Source organism: Anser cygnoides, chromosome 2, assembly GCF_040182565.1.
Source record: "Anser cygnoides isolate HZ-2024a breed goose chromosome 2, Taihu_goose_T2T_genome, whole genome shotgun sequence".
Taxonomy (NCBI): Eukaryota; Metazoa; Chordata; class Aves; order Anseriformes; family Anatidae; genus Anser; species Anser cygnoides.
This window is the reverse complement of record NC_089874.1, coordinates 32,584,754-32,601,659: the sequence shown is the minus strand read 5'-3', so window position 1 is coordinate 32,601,659 and position 16,906 is coordinate 32,584,754. Positions and strand designations below refer to the sequence as shown.

The 16,906-nt window shown below is 37.2% G+C and overlaps 1 protein-coding gene across 18 annotated transcripts in view; it reads right to left on the bottom strand.

The window, feature by feature from the left end:
• HDAC9 (histone deacetylase 9) overlaps window positions 1-16,906 on the bottom strand; it is a 480,254-nt gene that overhangs the window by 211,273 nt on the left and 252,075 nt on the right. For all 18 annotated transcript variants that reach the window (XM_048068356.2, XM_048068353.2, XM_013171797.3 and 15 more), the window contains one exon: window positions 2,320-2,451. In XM_048068356.2, the coding sequence (XP_047924313.1) occupies window positions 2,320-2,451 (132 nt within the window). The remainder of the gene's footprint in view (window positions 1-2,319; window positions 2,452-16,906) is intronic.

Here is a 16,906-nt window from a genome sequence, read left to right as displayed (position 1 = left end):
GTGCTGGACCTGCCTGTAGTAGACAAATTTTTACATACGCAAATAATAATGGCAGAATATACACCACTTTCACTGCATCTTTAGTACAAATATGAAGGAATATTGACCACATACAAAAATCTTAAAATAGCATTTTAAAGGCTATATGTTATCTTGATTTAATATTTCCCAAGTTCTGTTTAAGATAAAGGGGAAGAGGATGGTCTAATTGTGTGTTGCTGTATTCAGTCATTCTAATCCTATACTGATATAAATGAAAGTTCTGCACATGGGAGCAACTCACAAGGATAAAGATGAAAGAATGTGGCATTAGTAGAGATAAGGCTATTTCAGGTGATAACTTTCAAATGCAAATCTTCAGGAAGTTAAAATAATGAATAACTAAGTGTGGCAGTAAATATTCTATGGCCAATTCTTTGCTTCTTCACTCTTTCTCAGTTCACTTGCAAAAATATGTCCTCACTTTGACCAAAAATAACAGGAGATTTCCTGGTAGTTTCTTGGATCTGTTGCTGTTTCCTGCTAAAGCTGATTTCAATTTACTGAAGTGAATCAGTACCCAGCTAGAGTAGCTGGTCAGGTAAAGTTCTTGCGCTGTTTTCTGACTACTTTTCATAGAGCAGTAGAAACTTCTTTTTTTTCCTCAGTTTTTGAACAGTTATAACAGTACTTTTATATAAATAAAGGGCTATTTTTAGTTAAAAGAATTTTAAAAAGGAGAAAAAAGCTTCAGCCAAATGCTTGATCAGGGAAGCTTTGTTTATGAAAGGTGAAAAGTGTCATATAACCGATATTGATAATTGTAATTGCAATCTGTAATGCTTAGAATTATTGTCAGATACAGGAAGTGAACACAGTATTTTTTCTTTTTCAGGTTTCTGCTCTGTCAATGGCTGTAGAAAAGAATATTCTGGGACAAGTAGTTCACTTTATACCTTTCTTGCAAGTGTACAAAATATAAAGAAATCAGCTAAAACTAAGGAAGTGGAAATCAAGAAGCTCATAACAGCATCAGCAAATGGAAATAATACATTAGTTGTAAAAATTCTGATCTGAAAATAATTTATAGGGAATATATATTTATATATTTACACCTGATATACTGTGAAAAGTTGTCATGAGAATTGCATTTATGAGGACACTGAAGTGAATTCATTCATTACATCTTATACTTCCTTCTTGTTGTGACATAATTCTGATATACCAAATGAATTAAGACATGTCTGACAGTTCAGAAACAGTTCATTGTATAAGCATACAGCCTGATTGTAGTAATACTTGAACAAGCCATGAAAGTACCAAATAGTAATGTGAAGTCAAAGCAAGAAACCTCAAATGTTCTTCTCTTTCAAATCAACAAATAAGGTCTTGACTCATTCTAGTCCTGAGCACCAAAATGAGAGAATTTTAGACTGTTTAGTAGCTGGGGTGCAATTCTGCAAAATAATATATGTGACAAAGTTATGACTCTATAACGTCAAACAGGTGAAAGAAAGCTTTGGCATTCACTGTTCATCCAGCCTGCTACTTTTTTAGTTCAAGGGTAGGGAAAATATTGAAAGAAATACTACTTGATGACAAATATTTATTTTGCATTTTTTCCCTCTAATCCCTTTATATTCAGAATCCTATATCTTTACATGCTAAAAGTTCCCTTTCAATTACCAAGAATACTATCAACTGTGGCCAAAAATATGTCACTCAGTATTTAAACATTTCAACTTTTGCTACTGAAAAAATAGCTTAGTGAGCCCTTACATCAAAATGAACAGATTGACATTTTCAAGCAAGAGAAACCAGCAGGGTAGGACCAAACACAAGATTCCAAAATGGTCTGCGATTAACCTAAGTAACATCAGATAGGTGTGTTTGTGCCTGCTAGTTGCATCTACATTTTCCACAGGAGACAAGAAGTGGGACATGCAAAACCCCAAATGCTCTCCATGTACAGAAGACACAAATTAGGGGAAGACACTATTGTTTTCTTGTTTAATATCCCCTACCATCAACAGTTTACCATTTATTTGTTCTACCTGTTTTCCAAGCACTGTTTTCCACACTGGCTGGAAAGGATGGCTTTCAAATGGACAATGTCTTTTTAGTAAGCGGTAGAAAGCTGAAGATTACAAGTTATTCATACATAGCAATTTCTTTAATATGCTTTTCTTTCCAGCAGCAGGAAAGATTAAAAAAAAAAAAAAAAAGACGCATACTTTTGTTTAGTAAACAATTTAAATTCCAATATACCACTTTTAGGAGTATTTTATACATGCCTGCAAGCAGTCACAGTTAAGACATAATTTCTCCATTCTTAATTACCTGTCACCTCAAAGAGTCGCTTCTTGAATGAACTGACAACATTTCCGTCCTTTCTCCTGAGTAAAGGACTGCTTCTCCTTTCCGTCACCTTTTGTTTTAACCTTGAACGTACCTTCAAATTGGGCTCTGAGGCTGCAGATGAAGACAAGAAAATGAATGATTATAAAACAAATTATTACTTTACCCAGACACCATTGGCATTCCCTATAGGACCTCATCTGATCCAAGGAGAGCTCAGAGGCAGAGATTTTACTGCCCATTGTCTCCAGTCATTCTGCTGCTCCTCATACAACTCCATCTCAGACTGAAGGCTTGGAAAGAGAGGAAGGAGGCCAAAAAGCTTTGAATCCCAATATTGTTACCATTTTCAACTTCACCTCCATTTTGCCTTCCCCTAATCCTCTCTTCCAAAACAAGTTCAAAATAAATGTGTATTGATGACAATGCCTCTATTTCTCACCTGCCTTAACTCTATCAGACAACAGCAGAGAAGAGAGGAGGGAATTGTATTTTTATGTTATTTCCTTAACATTAAAGCAAAATAACAATAAAAAAGCCTGTATTTAACATGTAGTTTATGCAGTAATTTCTGGTTTAAATTCTTCTTTTCTCTGTCTCTAAACATTTTTGATTCCTCATATATTCTTGAATTCAAGGCGCAGACACTAAGCTTAGAGCAAAATATTAGAGCAAAATATTTCAGTGGATATGCTGAAAAAGGCAGAAAAGAATTTTAATTATAACACATTGAATTAACTTCTTTTCCTCCCTAAAGAACTAGCCATTACTTTTTTTCCTCATCTCATTTCAACTCTAAAGTTACCCATTAATTATCATTAATATCATTAGTATTAATTAGAGATGACTGAAACTTGTATTCTACACCATTTTAATCTCTCTTGAAGGTGAAAACTTGGATGGAAATACACCTTGGAACTTGGAACATTATAATTGGATTATGGCCTGATGACAGAAATAGAAAGAAGCCTCTATTGCTGCCTTTTGATTTTGGTTAGAAATATAAATTATGACAAGACTTGCTGGCAGAACATTTCTTGGTCAGCAATTTTAGGCCCAGATCTTCAATGTTTTCTCAGTAACACACCAAACAACTAGATTTATTACAGTGTCCTAGGAACATTTACACAGAAAAGCATACGGTCTGAAAACGAAGAAGTAGGACTGATTCCCAGAAAACCTAGGATTACATTTAATGCACCTTGGGCAGGTTCCACCTTTGTTTCCCAAATGGACACAGTCTTTTCATGCTAAGACCAGAGATGAAGCTCTGCTGTGCTTCTTATTTTGTGATATTTTTAGCATGATGTTTCATGTACTCATTTATCTGTTCTTATAAGTAAACCCTCTATCAAACAGACTGCTAAGAGCTAGTGAAAGATAATTGTGGAATAGACTTTGTTTGTGTTTCCCCTTCTGGAACTGAGGCTTGGCTAAGCAGTATCTCAAAACAAAGAGAGCTGAAACTGGAATCAGTTCTCTCTCCTATGCACCAACATAAATTCAGCCCCAAAGAAGGAGCAGGAGTTAGCAGAAAAACTAAATAAATGAAATCTTCACTCAATTCAATATTTTACCACTTGTCAGTCTGGGACAGGAACTCAAACCCATGCTTCTAATTCCAATCCTTGCCCAGCATGTAAGATCACGAATTTGCTTCCTGCTGTCCCACTCATTCCCTCAGTGATGAGGACATTAGAAATGTTCATGTGGGAGCAAAGGAACTGCACCTCTGCCAGAGTGCTGCTGTGCCTGCTGCTCCCACAGCCACTTGCTCCCTTCACCAGATACTCTATCACTCTTGGCCAGCTCTCCCTTTAAGTATCTTATGACTTGAGCACATTTCAGACAGATACATAGGCTAGCAAAATAGTGGAAATCTTTAATAATAAAAATATTAACAAGAAATCTTGATTTTATCTGTTACTACCATAATTAAGACCAATGGTTCCTGTACCAGAGACTTGTTTGCTAAGACACCATTTGGTATGAAACTGAAAATATAACAGTGGGCAAAGATTACACTACATGCTTTCATCACAGGTCTCATCCTAGTATGATGACATTTTGAAGAAAAGGTGCTGACCCCACTTGCACTTATGGTTATTTCCATTTGTACTATTCCATAGTCTTAATATTCAGAAAATATTTCTATATCCATGCCAGAGTAATGTGATACAAATCCTCTGCAACATTCACTGGGGAGGTAATCCACTCGCACATGAATGTTTCATGCTCACAGTGATTGCCTTTGTGTTTTTACCACACTCCCATCGTAATTCTGCATCCCAATCAATAATATAAACAGAGGAAGCAGACTTTGTTTTCAGTGTCTGAATTTATGAGGCAGCTGATAAGACAGACCTTGTATGAAAGATGACATATTATTTTTAAGTGGAAATAACCAATCCTAAAGTGAAAAGGCATGAAGAGTGACTTTTAAATTATAAAATAAACCTCCCAAGACAAAGACAAGGGTTGAGGACTGTGTGCTTCAAATGGGAGCCAGTCTCCCGTGAGGAACTGCCAGCTGCTAAGATGGTACCAGCTGGGACTCGAGGGCTGGCAATAAGTATTCAGATTTCAGTGTGCTAAATAAATTTAACCAATTTGAGAATGTCTGGACAAAGCGCAGAACTGGAAAGTGGGTTCTTGATACCTGTCAGTGGCTGGGCCATTGGCTTGGTGTATGCCTGTAGAGGCGACTGTACCATCATGCCCCACTGAAGCTGAAGCAAGCTATTGCTGGCTGCAACGGGTACCGATCACTACAGCAATCCTACGTGCTTCAGTGCATTCCTACATGCAGACAGCAGTAGCACATCTATAATTGTCAACTCTCTTCGGATTGTTAAAAAGGCAAAATTAAGTATTTTAAGCTTCAAGGATATAGCTATGGATAAAAAATATAAAGATACACATATGTATATATACATATACTGGCCCAAAGGTTATACATGAGATTATTTCTAAATAACTTTAATCCTTTTAAATCTGAAATGCAAATGAGTGAGCAAAGTGAAAAAAATAAATATCTTTTAAACTTTTTTTTTTTAATTTAATTGTTCCCCTAATATTTGCAAGGCACTCGGAAAGACTTAGCTGTGAATGCTGAAGAATAATAATTAATCTGCCTTATGTTTTAAATGACTATTTGGTTTGATACTTGAACTCATAGTTCTTAGAACTGGTCTTCAGAGGGAACTGTTTAAAATAACTGTTTTGCATTAGCCACCCCATGTGTATTTCTACTGCACATTATTAGCACCTTTGCTCAGTTTAATTAATCCACTGTCAAAGTTGACTATGTTCATCACCCAAAGGCATTCTCAGTGTAGAACAGGAGTGTCACAAGGGAAGCCAGCACCAAATAACTTGTGAGGCTTAAACTTTACTCACCAGCTTGCCACAGAACAGCTTCCTCAGGCAGATACAAGCCCTTAAGCCCTAAAGAATTAATTTTTTTTTTCCTCTCCATTAATACCACAAAATCATTGAAAAGCCCTTCATGAAGTCTATGACTTTATGTGGTAATAGGACCTCTCCGAAGTGCTGGAGGTGCTGAATGCAGTGGGGTTTGTTGGGTTAGATTTCTGCCACTACAGTGGTAGAAAACCAAGAACACAGAATGCCAGAGATGAGAGAAAAATGGGAGCACACAGCTGGGAGCAGGGCAGATGGGGAAAACAGGCTGCACCTTCTATGGCCATAGGCCGATAGGTTAGGCTACTCATCTAAAGTCCTGCTAAAAGCCAGTATACATCTGATGTAGGTCTAATTGGTCATTATTAGCCTAACCTCTTCAGTCTGCAAATCTTTGCACTTCTACTACATTTAGCACTTTGGGACAACTAATAATTTGTTCCCACTTTGGGAAAGGAAAAATATATTAATTGAAAGTATTTTGTAGGAAAGCAAACAAAACAATACCGTGATTTTCTCTGAAGGTCACCAAAGCCCATGTCATTGATCTTGATGGGAATCAGCTGATATCCATTTGAGTGATTCACTCAAGTGGATTTCAAGAAAGACAAGCCTGAGAATGACTTTGTTTATGCAACTCTGTAGCATAATTTTGAATAATAAGATGTGACAGTAATATGGCTTGCTCAGAGTCTCTTCACTATTACATGGCTTAACATCTCTTTTTAGTGCTAGTAATGAATTGATACTCCTCTTTAAATGACTTTAAGTGGACAACAGCTATGAAAGATACAGAAAGAATCAAACAGCAACAGAAGATATAGGCAACACAAGGATCAATTATCTAACTCCTTGTCATGCATGGCTTGTAGTTATCTCTATGGAACTGATAATTTTGATAATTCTTCCTAGGTGAAGATGAAAGATAGCATCTTCATGATTTTTGTCGTCTTTTATGGTGTCTTGAAATAGCAGAAAAGAAGTAACTAACTGTTTTGTTAAAAAGGAAAATATACAGGCTCCTATATGGCCACATGCTAATTTGATTACAACAATCATCATTGCTCAGGTGAAAGAAAACTAATCTCTCCTGAGTAATATGATATTGAAACACAAGCATGAGAGATATGAAAATGATTCAGTGTAGTCATTGTGTCATATACTGCACTTTGCTTAATATTAGCAATTTGCAGATACTAGCATTAAAGAATACAGCCTGGGGCTAGGGTGCTCCCAGACAAGCTGAGGTTTTCTTTTTTAACAAGGCTTTGCTTCACCATTGTATTTTTTGTTGTTGTTTTTTTTGTTTGTTTGCTTAATTAAACACACACATATTCAAGAACAAGTGATAAAAATCCTTTCTATGCTTGGGGAGAGTACATATATATATATGAAGGGAATGTGAAAGATAATAACATGCTACTTTCTGATGGTTCCAGGAACACAGTACTACTTTTGTATCAGAAAAGCGTGTGCCAACTTCAAATCAGCATTTAATGAACCCAGGCAGGAAATGGGGGATGGGAGAGGGTGTATAGTGAGCAGGTCCTCATCTCCAGTTGAAAGCCATATATAGGAAACCTGAAGAACAGAAAGTGAGCTTTTGTCCAGGCTTCCAAAGGCTCTAAAGTGAAAGCATTTCCTTTTCTTAGCTGGTAGGCTGGCTTGAAAAAGCTGTGGGGCAGTCGAGGTAAATGATACTAAATTTGGCTACAAAGAGTTCAACCACAGCACATGCAGCAGCGGCAAAATTCCCATTTTACTTGAGAAAGATGAATTGTTCCCTATTGCCCAGGCTCCAACTGTTATCACTAAGATCATTTGGAAACAACAACATGGACTTCTCTAAAGTATTTAAGTCAACAGAAACAACTATGAAACAAATATTTCATGATTTTGAAGTAATTCTAGCTCTTCACTGGTATCCTCTGTATCTTTAGTTATCGTTTTTTTAAGGTGTGAAGGGTCACATATTAAATTGATTCGAATACATTCTATGCTGTACTCCATGCAGGAGTTATCCCTTGTTTTTTCCTGCCTTATACCTACCAAGTGCCAATAAAGGAATACAGTCAAGAAATCTTTTCTCTTCCCTTCCCTTCCCTTCCCTTCCCTTCCCTTCCCTTCCCTTCCCTTCCCTTCCCTTCCCTTCCCTTCCCTTCCCTTCCCTTCCCTTCCCTTCCCTTCCCTTCCCTTCCCCTTCCCCTTCCCCTTCCCCTTTTTCTTTATGCTATTCTATTAGAGACCCACGCACACATAAACATTATGTGCTTTACAACACACAACCATGACAAGTCTGTGCCTGAGAAAACTTAAAGTGTAAATTACAGAAAAAAAAGTGGATTGTGTATGGGTATAGATCTTTGGAGGTACAAGAGAAAATAATGAGATGATACTTGTTAGCCTGATGGTGGCATTGCCAGCATACCAGTGGCTTAACCTTTGTCAAGATTCTTTCTAGCACTGAGACAAATGAGAATTTTCTAGAAGATGCTGATTGTGAATAATGAAATAAATTTGAGGTCTCTGTGGTGATTTCCTTTTAACCAGGAGGAGCCGAATGGGATAAAACATACTGTAAAGGTATCTTTATTTTGTGGGTTCACTGCATAACAGAATGGATTCCTTGTCCATGCTATGGGCTCCCCTTCACCATGGTAATACACACCAATAACAAAGCAGCCTGCCTTTCTGTGTTGTGCCAGGACCTGGAAATCAAGGAAGAAGTCAGATCCCCCTCACTACTGCAGCAAGGAGAACAGCCAAAAGAGGCATACATAAGTTCCTAAGATCTTAGTCTGAGAGTAGTGGGTTAGGGAGAAATTCCTCAGTTTCCCCATCAGTGATGTAGGCACTGTGAAAGGCACAAGAAACTTTTCATGACATCAGAAAGGCTAAATGAGGAAATGAGTCTGGGCTTCCTCACCAGAACTATGAATGCAAGCAATTTCAGACAGAAAGCTGGAGAGGGAGAGAACACAGGTGAGGGACCAAAATTGCTTCCATCTTCCCTAGCTGCTCTGTGGAGAGCTGTGAATAAGTTTGTCCTTCTGAGAGCCCTGACGGTCTCGCAGCCTTTCCCCTGCACCAGGCGGTTCTAGCAGACATGTAAATATTCTCTGTTCTGCATGGAGTTTCAGACCTGTGCTCTGGCTTCCTGTAGGCAGCCACGGACTGTTTCAACCACCTCCACATAGCTGAATATATTAGACATAGGCAAGATGAGCAGTGACTTTTTGTTTTCTACATGACTGACTGACTTCTGCTGTAGGAAGCCACATTCCAGTACAAAACAATACCAGACAATAAACACATAGGACATTCTTCTCCACTAGCTGACAGATTGTGAGATACCAGTCTGTAGTATAGCTCTCTAGACTCAATGGCTTTTAAATTTTGGTCATTTAAAAACACATTTCTGAAAGAGCTTTAAATTAGATTCATGAGACAAAAAGCCATTTACATAACCCCTCTAAAGCTCTTCCAAGAACTACATGGACCTGACCACTGGGTGGTCCCAACCAGGCGGGTGCACCAGATACAAAGGTATAGGATGGAGACACTTTGTTTTTCTGGCTTGCATCACCTAATGTGTTTTCAGCCTATACAGAAACTGTTTCCCGTACAACCATTTGCTTTAAGGGGAATGTTGGTCATATGTGAAACCCTTTAGTCCTTTGCTTTATTTAACTTTTGTAAAAGGTAGAACACTTTATTTATTCAGACTAAGGTAAATATCCATTCCCCAAATAAAAAAACAGGTTCAGTGAAACACATGGTAAAACAGCTAATTAGATTAGAGGGGATCTCTTGGCTTTTCAGCTCTCTTCAGGCTAAGGAAGCCAATTTAACAAGATTAGCAATTTTTCATTGATTTCCTAAAGAAGGTTCAAAAATGCAATATACCCTGAAGCCATTCTGAATATCTAACTTTTCCTTCTTATTCACTGTAGTATGTATGGAAACATAAAATTGCTGTTTTATTATCCATACAAACAAGAATTATCTTTCTAGTAATGCTTTATTGAGTTAGATGTAGGAATTACTTAGCGCTACATGCATTTAGCCAGAATTAGAGAGATTTATATTTTTCATGAAAGGCTGAACAATATGATGTATTTCCTATTGATATCTGTTCTGCATGTAATCTGTGAGGCAAAAGAACTGAACAGTTGACAGAATTCTTAATAATTTATGTTCATTGGCACATGAACAACATCTCCTTGCATTTGCACCAATGTGGGTTATATAACTGTTTCAATGACTCCATAGGTTTCATTGTCTCTCCTAAGTCCACATTACATGTTAAAAATGCTGAAACCATGGTTTATTGCTGTGTCAGGTCCTTCTTAATCTTCTTCATATGAAATAATATTCCTTTTGCAATAATAAATAGGGGATTAAAAAGTAAATAATACTATATTGCCTTGGAATATAGACTAAAGAACAACGATAATTTAAAATCAATTCTCATTTTTGCTGTCCATCTTCAAATTCTGTAATTTGTTTGCACTTTAATAACAATTATGGGAGCCTAACTGAATCTTAGTTCTCAGGAATTGTAGAGGAGAAAGAAGAAGGTGAAGCACGTCACTTCATAGAGGGCATCCCTCATTTGAATATCCAGATTTAGTTATGTATGACCAGCAGTCCTGCTGGTTGGGTCTTGATTATTGGGATTATCAAATCCAGTTGATTATTCTTGCCCCCACTTCTGACCATATACACCTCCAAATATTGCAAATTCCACTCTTCATCCTAAATCCTCCTCTGACATCCATCAAACCACTAATTTTTCCAAAGCAAAAATTACTTTCTCCAGTGAAGAAGTGTCAGAGATAATCCCCTAAGTGTAACGGTCCAGACTTTTACAGGACCACAGTTTGACCCCTAGATACTAGATGCATGATTTATTTCTTATAGAATAATTATGTTCCCTACTAAGTTGTTCCCCAGGTCCCATTAAAAAAAAAAAAAAAAAAAGGAAAAAAAAAAGGAAGAATTAGTTAATAGGGTGATTAAATCCCACAGATTTAAATCTATGAAAATATCCAGCAGTGATAGCTCATTGATGGCAGGTAGAGAGTGTAACATAATATTTTGTCAGCCTTCAGAAATTAAACCCCATCACTTTCTCCCCCATTTTGAGAGGGTACCAATTTCATCCATAGATAAGAGTGAGACAGGACTAGATTGCTGAAGCATACTGTTGAGGGTTGTTCAAAGGCAAAGCAGAGTATCTGCAGAGGGACTCTGCTACAACAGTACTGGATGCCAAGAAAATGAGAGCACCAAAAGGCAGTGCATCTTGTTTTCCTAACAGATGAAAACTCTGGCCACATTCAGCTCAAAGGGAGGAAGGCACAACTACACTGAAGGCAAATGGAGCTAAATTTGGCCCAAAAGTTGTCTGGAGTTTAAAAGCATGTTTGTCTAACTTCTGCAGGCAAGGCTGACTTTGTGAAAGCATGTCTCCAAAAAACACCCCACCTGTTTAAAATCTTAATTAGACATTGATATTGCACCTTAACAACGAAACTGACTTAAAGCAAGTTTACTTTTAGATAGGTTCTTTATGCTCTGGGATATAATTCGAGTCCCCTACAACTTAATTAGCTAAATATACAATGTAACCTTCCATCTGGTAGAGTAATTTAACAGGAATAATTGTGCACCATCATAACTCAACGAGACACTGAGGAAAACCATTGAAATGCTATTTCCTTTCCTTTGGAAGAGAATTATGTACAATTTCAGCATGCTTTGCATTTCTAACAGTTAAAGCCAACAGGGAGGTATCACTCTCATTTATATTACTTTCCCATGAGAAAATCAAAAGCAAAGTACAAAGCTTATGCCGTTGTTCATGAATGGCTCTGTAATACTTACTTGGCTTTAGCCAGAACATGTTATTTGGCAGCTAAAACCTTTAATTAGAATTGTGGGTTTGAACAGATTTTTCAGTGAAACTATGTTTTGCAGGAGTTTGGAGAAGTGCAATCTTTACTAACCAGCGTATTCTATTTTGGATGATATGATACCATGTGATTTCCACTTTTCGCTTCTCTCTCTGTTTCTCTTTTTGCCATCTTTTAGATGTTCTTGTTTATTTTTCTGAAAGTTTTCAACTGTCCCTGCCCTAGACACAGTAGAAGAAAAAACTTTGTTCCACACAAATCAAACAGGACTGTTTGCTACTGACTTCAAAGTGCTTCAAATTTTATATATAATATTTTGTAACTTATTTATCCAGAAGGAAGAGACTTTCAAATACCATTAAAATAATTCCACTTCATTTTCAATGGACACTGTGCTCTTAAAATCCTTCAGATTTTAGGACTGCTTTTTTATTTAAGCTATGTTTCCATTAGGTTCAAAAGTAAAAAAGGTGTCTAGTATTGGATTACCTACTTACCAAAAAAATTATGCAAGCTACTTGTTAATGCTGATTTATAAAGTGTTTCTGAAAACATACATAGTTTGTGTAAGAAAATCTTTAGGTAAACACATGAAGCAGAACTTTGCAATTCAATTTTGGCTACACATCGAGCAGCAAAAGAAGAATTAGGACAGCATTTAGAGCAGGACTGCATAATTAGATAAGCCATCAAGAAAATTCAGTATTTAGCACAACAGAGCAATTAGTAGCAAGGGAGAAGGCGACATATATACAAGTAGCGGGATTTGCGCTAAAACAAAAACACAATGAAAAATCTTTATCCAGGCCATCTTGAAATTGAGTAAGAATAATCACCAATGTGCAACACCTTGTTTTCCTGCAATTAAAACTAAGCGTTAAATGAAGTATCCTAGAGGAACCAACTTGTGCTAACGGAACGACGGTGATGGTCTTTATGGGAATCATCGTAGAGATGACTCCTGTTGAATCCTGGTTCAGGCCTTGGCGGGCATACCAAAGCACACCAATGCAAGCTCTTTATTCTCTGACAGTGTCATTCAACCTACCCTACCATTCATCTGTATTTCGTTTTAAGCTATCTCAGAATATTTTCCCTCTCATTCAAGCCGAAGTGACACAGCATTGCTTCTCACCCCCACTGTACAAAGCTACAGAACCTTGAGGGACCTAGAACAATGGCTGCAGCAGAGCACGGTAGCTACAACAGTATTACATTTCCTTAGAGCTGTTGGCTTCCAAGGGCTTATCTCAACTTTGGCCCACCCACTATACGAATCCAGAAGAAGCTGCTAGCAACTGTTTACTTCAAATTCACTCTTGAACTACAAGTGAAAGTTGCTTTGCTTACTACTGATTATGCCCTCACAACTTATTGATAGTGAATTTAGTGAATTATATGGGAACAGAAGTCAAAAAAAGAAGGGCTGACAATCAGGATACCTCTTTTTTGTTTCTTACACTGTGGTAAGTGCTGGTGATTTTCTTCAGTCAAATCATCTAGACCAAATTTGTCAAGACTGCTCATTAACTAAGGAAACCAAGGACTGCAGGAAACAGGAATGCTTAGCATCTCTGAAAAGCAGAATAAAATGAGGAACATTATATCATGTTTGCCTTCTTTCCCTGCTTCAATAGAGAAAGTGCCTCTCCCATTTGTTGTGCTTGCTCATAAACTCAAAGAAAAATAATGACTCTCTCTACTGAGCTTGACTTCTTCATTTTGGCAGACATGATAATTGAGGGTTTGTGATCCTCTAAGCCTATTTTTTTATATTGGAGACCAAAAGAAATCCAGCTTTTTCATATGATCTTACTTCACAGGAGAGTGTTTTCCTAGAAAATGCAAACAGAAATGAAATTTGGTGGCATGAAAGGGAAGAGGAGAAAAACTTTCACACATGAAATGTTTTTCTTCTCCGTTTCAACTGCTCCAGTAAATTACTGAGTCACTAAGTGCAGAAAGAATGATGGTAAGGAAATATTCGAATTAATTTCTTCTTTGAAACAAAACAAAACTAAACTAAACAAAACAAAAACCTACATGTACCGAGTTCCCATTCAGGAATCTTTCACTCTTATTACACAGCTATGCTGTTATTCTGCTGCCTAATCAGGTTAACCTAATGTGGTTTTTACAAAGTGATCTTCATGACTGTGCAGCATAGCCTTCTTCCTCCCTTTCATCACAATGTTAAGCAATCCTTCATCTCCTCTTCTTTCCTGTATGAAATTACTTAATTTTCCCCCTCCAAGCTAGAACTTTGTACTATTTGCTATTTAAAAAAAAAATTAAAAAGTTCTACATTTCCATTGAGCATGCTTCCAATTTTTGGAAAGTGAGCCACAAACATCTTCTCAAATAGTGCTATTGTGAGTGTTCCTCAGATCCCTGAGCAAAATGCAAGATGTAAGCTTACAAGGTCCATGAGCAAAGAAAGATTCAACTGGCATAAAACCAAAACAAATAGAAATAGTGATTCCCATTCCCATTCATGATTGTACTAAACTCATGAAAGAAAAAAAAAAAAAAACAGTTCATACTTTATATGCTGATGTCCCTGGAAATTTATTCCAACAAGAGACAAAATATGAGGCAAAATACAGAAATTCTACCACTAGCAACATTTTAGAAAAGCATGCATCTTTGGTTAGGGAACTAACCTTTATTGGAATTTACTGGCCTTTGCTGGTTTGCATCAACACTTGCACACAGAAAATGAAATGTTACAGACTGAAGAAAATGCAAACGTTATGGCCACTTGCCAGGATTTCTGCATTTGTTTCAACAAAGTTAAAAATATATAAATAAATAAATAAATAAAAGTTTTGCTAGCTTTACAGTAACCTCTTCAAGTAGATAATATTTTCCCAGATAGATACACAATTGAATGATGGAGATCAGCAATCAAAAGTTCCCTATATTAAATGATCAGGTTTTCAATAGTGCACAGCTCCCATTAGAGCTCTTATAGCAGTCAGTATGAATTTCAAAAGTGTTCAGTAGCTGGGAGGAATTTTCAAACCCATCTGGGTAATTTAGACACATTAGTCTCATTGAAAGTTAATGAGCCATGTGCTGTTCAGGCTTTTGGGTGCTTTGCAGAAAACTCACATGTTACAACAGGTATCCATGGTGAAGTCCTGGGCATTTTAAAACTTTGCTCTTACACTACTTGAGCCAAATTCTGCTCTCAGTAACAGATAGGTAGCTTCTCCTTATAGTGTATTTATCTGTTCAATAAAGCAATAGCTCCCCTTGCTCTGCTCTTTTTGAAAGTCTGTCAGCACAGTGCATCTGACTGCAGCTGTGCAAAGCTGCATATCCTGGCCTCAAGCCCCTAGGACAGCCCCAGTTCTCCATGCAGCGAAGCTCTGTGAAGCCTGCTGCTGACAAGTTCTGCTGCATCTTGTAAGGAGAGGAATAATACACATGGCTGAGAGGTACCGGGTAACCACAGCCACTGCACTAGGATGGTAACTCTGGTACCTCACTGTAAACATAGACAGCAAGATTGTTAAGCACTTCCCTAGTTACCTATGTGTCCTATTAATCTAGATGCTAGAAGAATAAACACTGGACAGAACATTTTCCTCTTAACCATGGTCTATCTGCATCTATTTCAAAAAGATTTTTAAGGAGCTGCCACTTCTGGACTAGTTAAGCCAAGGTTACATAGATTACTGAGTAATTAAGCAAGAAAGTCTGAGGATTTGCAATGCCTGTGTGAGACTCAGTGTTCCCCTGGTAGTGAATAACACATCAGGATGTCAGGAAAGAATCATTCAGCTTTGCTTCTCATTAATCTGATCTTAGAGCAATCAATCCAATCAGAATTATCTTCCAAGGGCATTACATCAAAGTTGGAGAAGAGAAAGATACCTCTATTTTCTATATTATGCTTATGGAAAATAAAATTGAGAAGTAAACCAAGCCTGTGATGAAAGCCTAAAATGTGTATTCCTTTCCAAAGAGTGAAAAGAATGTAAGGTTTACTTTCACATGAATCACTGACTTCATGCAGGTTCAGCACCACAGAGGGTTTACCAGGAGCCAGTGGCAATAAGCGTTCATAGCCCAAAGGAAAGGAAAAGAGGTTCACCCCTTGTGGCAAAGGTCAGATTTCTGCAGGCTTATAGCCTGTCCATATACATGAGTGTCCGTGGGACATCTTTGTCTGGTAAGGTCCCATGAGGATGACACAGGCTCCAGAATGTCCCCTCTGCCTGGAGGATGGCCCTATAACCACTCAGATAAGATTAGGGTCATTTGATTTGTGTCAATCTGGTTCCTGTTGCTTTTACTCTCAACCTGATGAACAATCATTGGAACATTTGCGGGGATGTTGCTGAAGGCTGGAATTACAACTCCAGGATAGAGAGAGACTGAACTTGTAAACAGGATATTTAACAGTTGCTACTTTCATGGATGCAGAGAGCTATCAAACACCTACCCTCACTAACGTACAATATGCTGGACACTACATTTCTATTTGCTTATCAAATTTACTATGTAAATGTCATAAAAATGGTTATGCTAATGATTATATTAGTATTTGTCTATTTATTCTGTAGATATCTTTTCAGAGAGTCATCAAGTCCTTTGTCCAATTTTGCAACTGATGCATTGCATGCCCAAATATTTGGAATAACATATAGAAAACATCTGGATTTAATTATATTATAGTCCTCTTACGCAGACAATGGGAATTGAATTAAGGAATATTTTGAAACCCCCACAGAGATATAAAAGTATTAGCAGCTGCACGAGAACTTTACTATTACAATGTTTGAAAATGTTTTGTTTTACAGATCAACAGTCTGACACATCATAAATATCAATCATAACATTTAAGATATATAAACATGGAAAAAAATTAAAACGCATTTCAAAAACATGTAGATAAATTCACAGCATTTAAAAGATGTAGAGTGTATTGTTTTGCTTAAAAAATGAAAATGTATTGCCTATTGGCACAGAACTTATATGTAGTACAGCAGTATTAAGCAGAGAGACATATAAGGGCTTATTGTGACCAAATTGCCTGAATCAGATTTTTATAGAATCTTGTTATATTACCACATATTGTTAAATAATTCACCCAGAATAAATTAGCACTTTGCTTTTCATTCTTTCATTCTTTTGAAAATATTTGGGGGTATAACATGAGCTTCGAGAGTCTGCCCCAAAGTATTAGATGCAGACTGGGTTTTCTTTCTGAATGCACA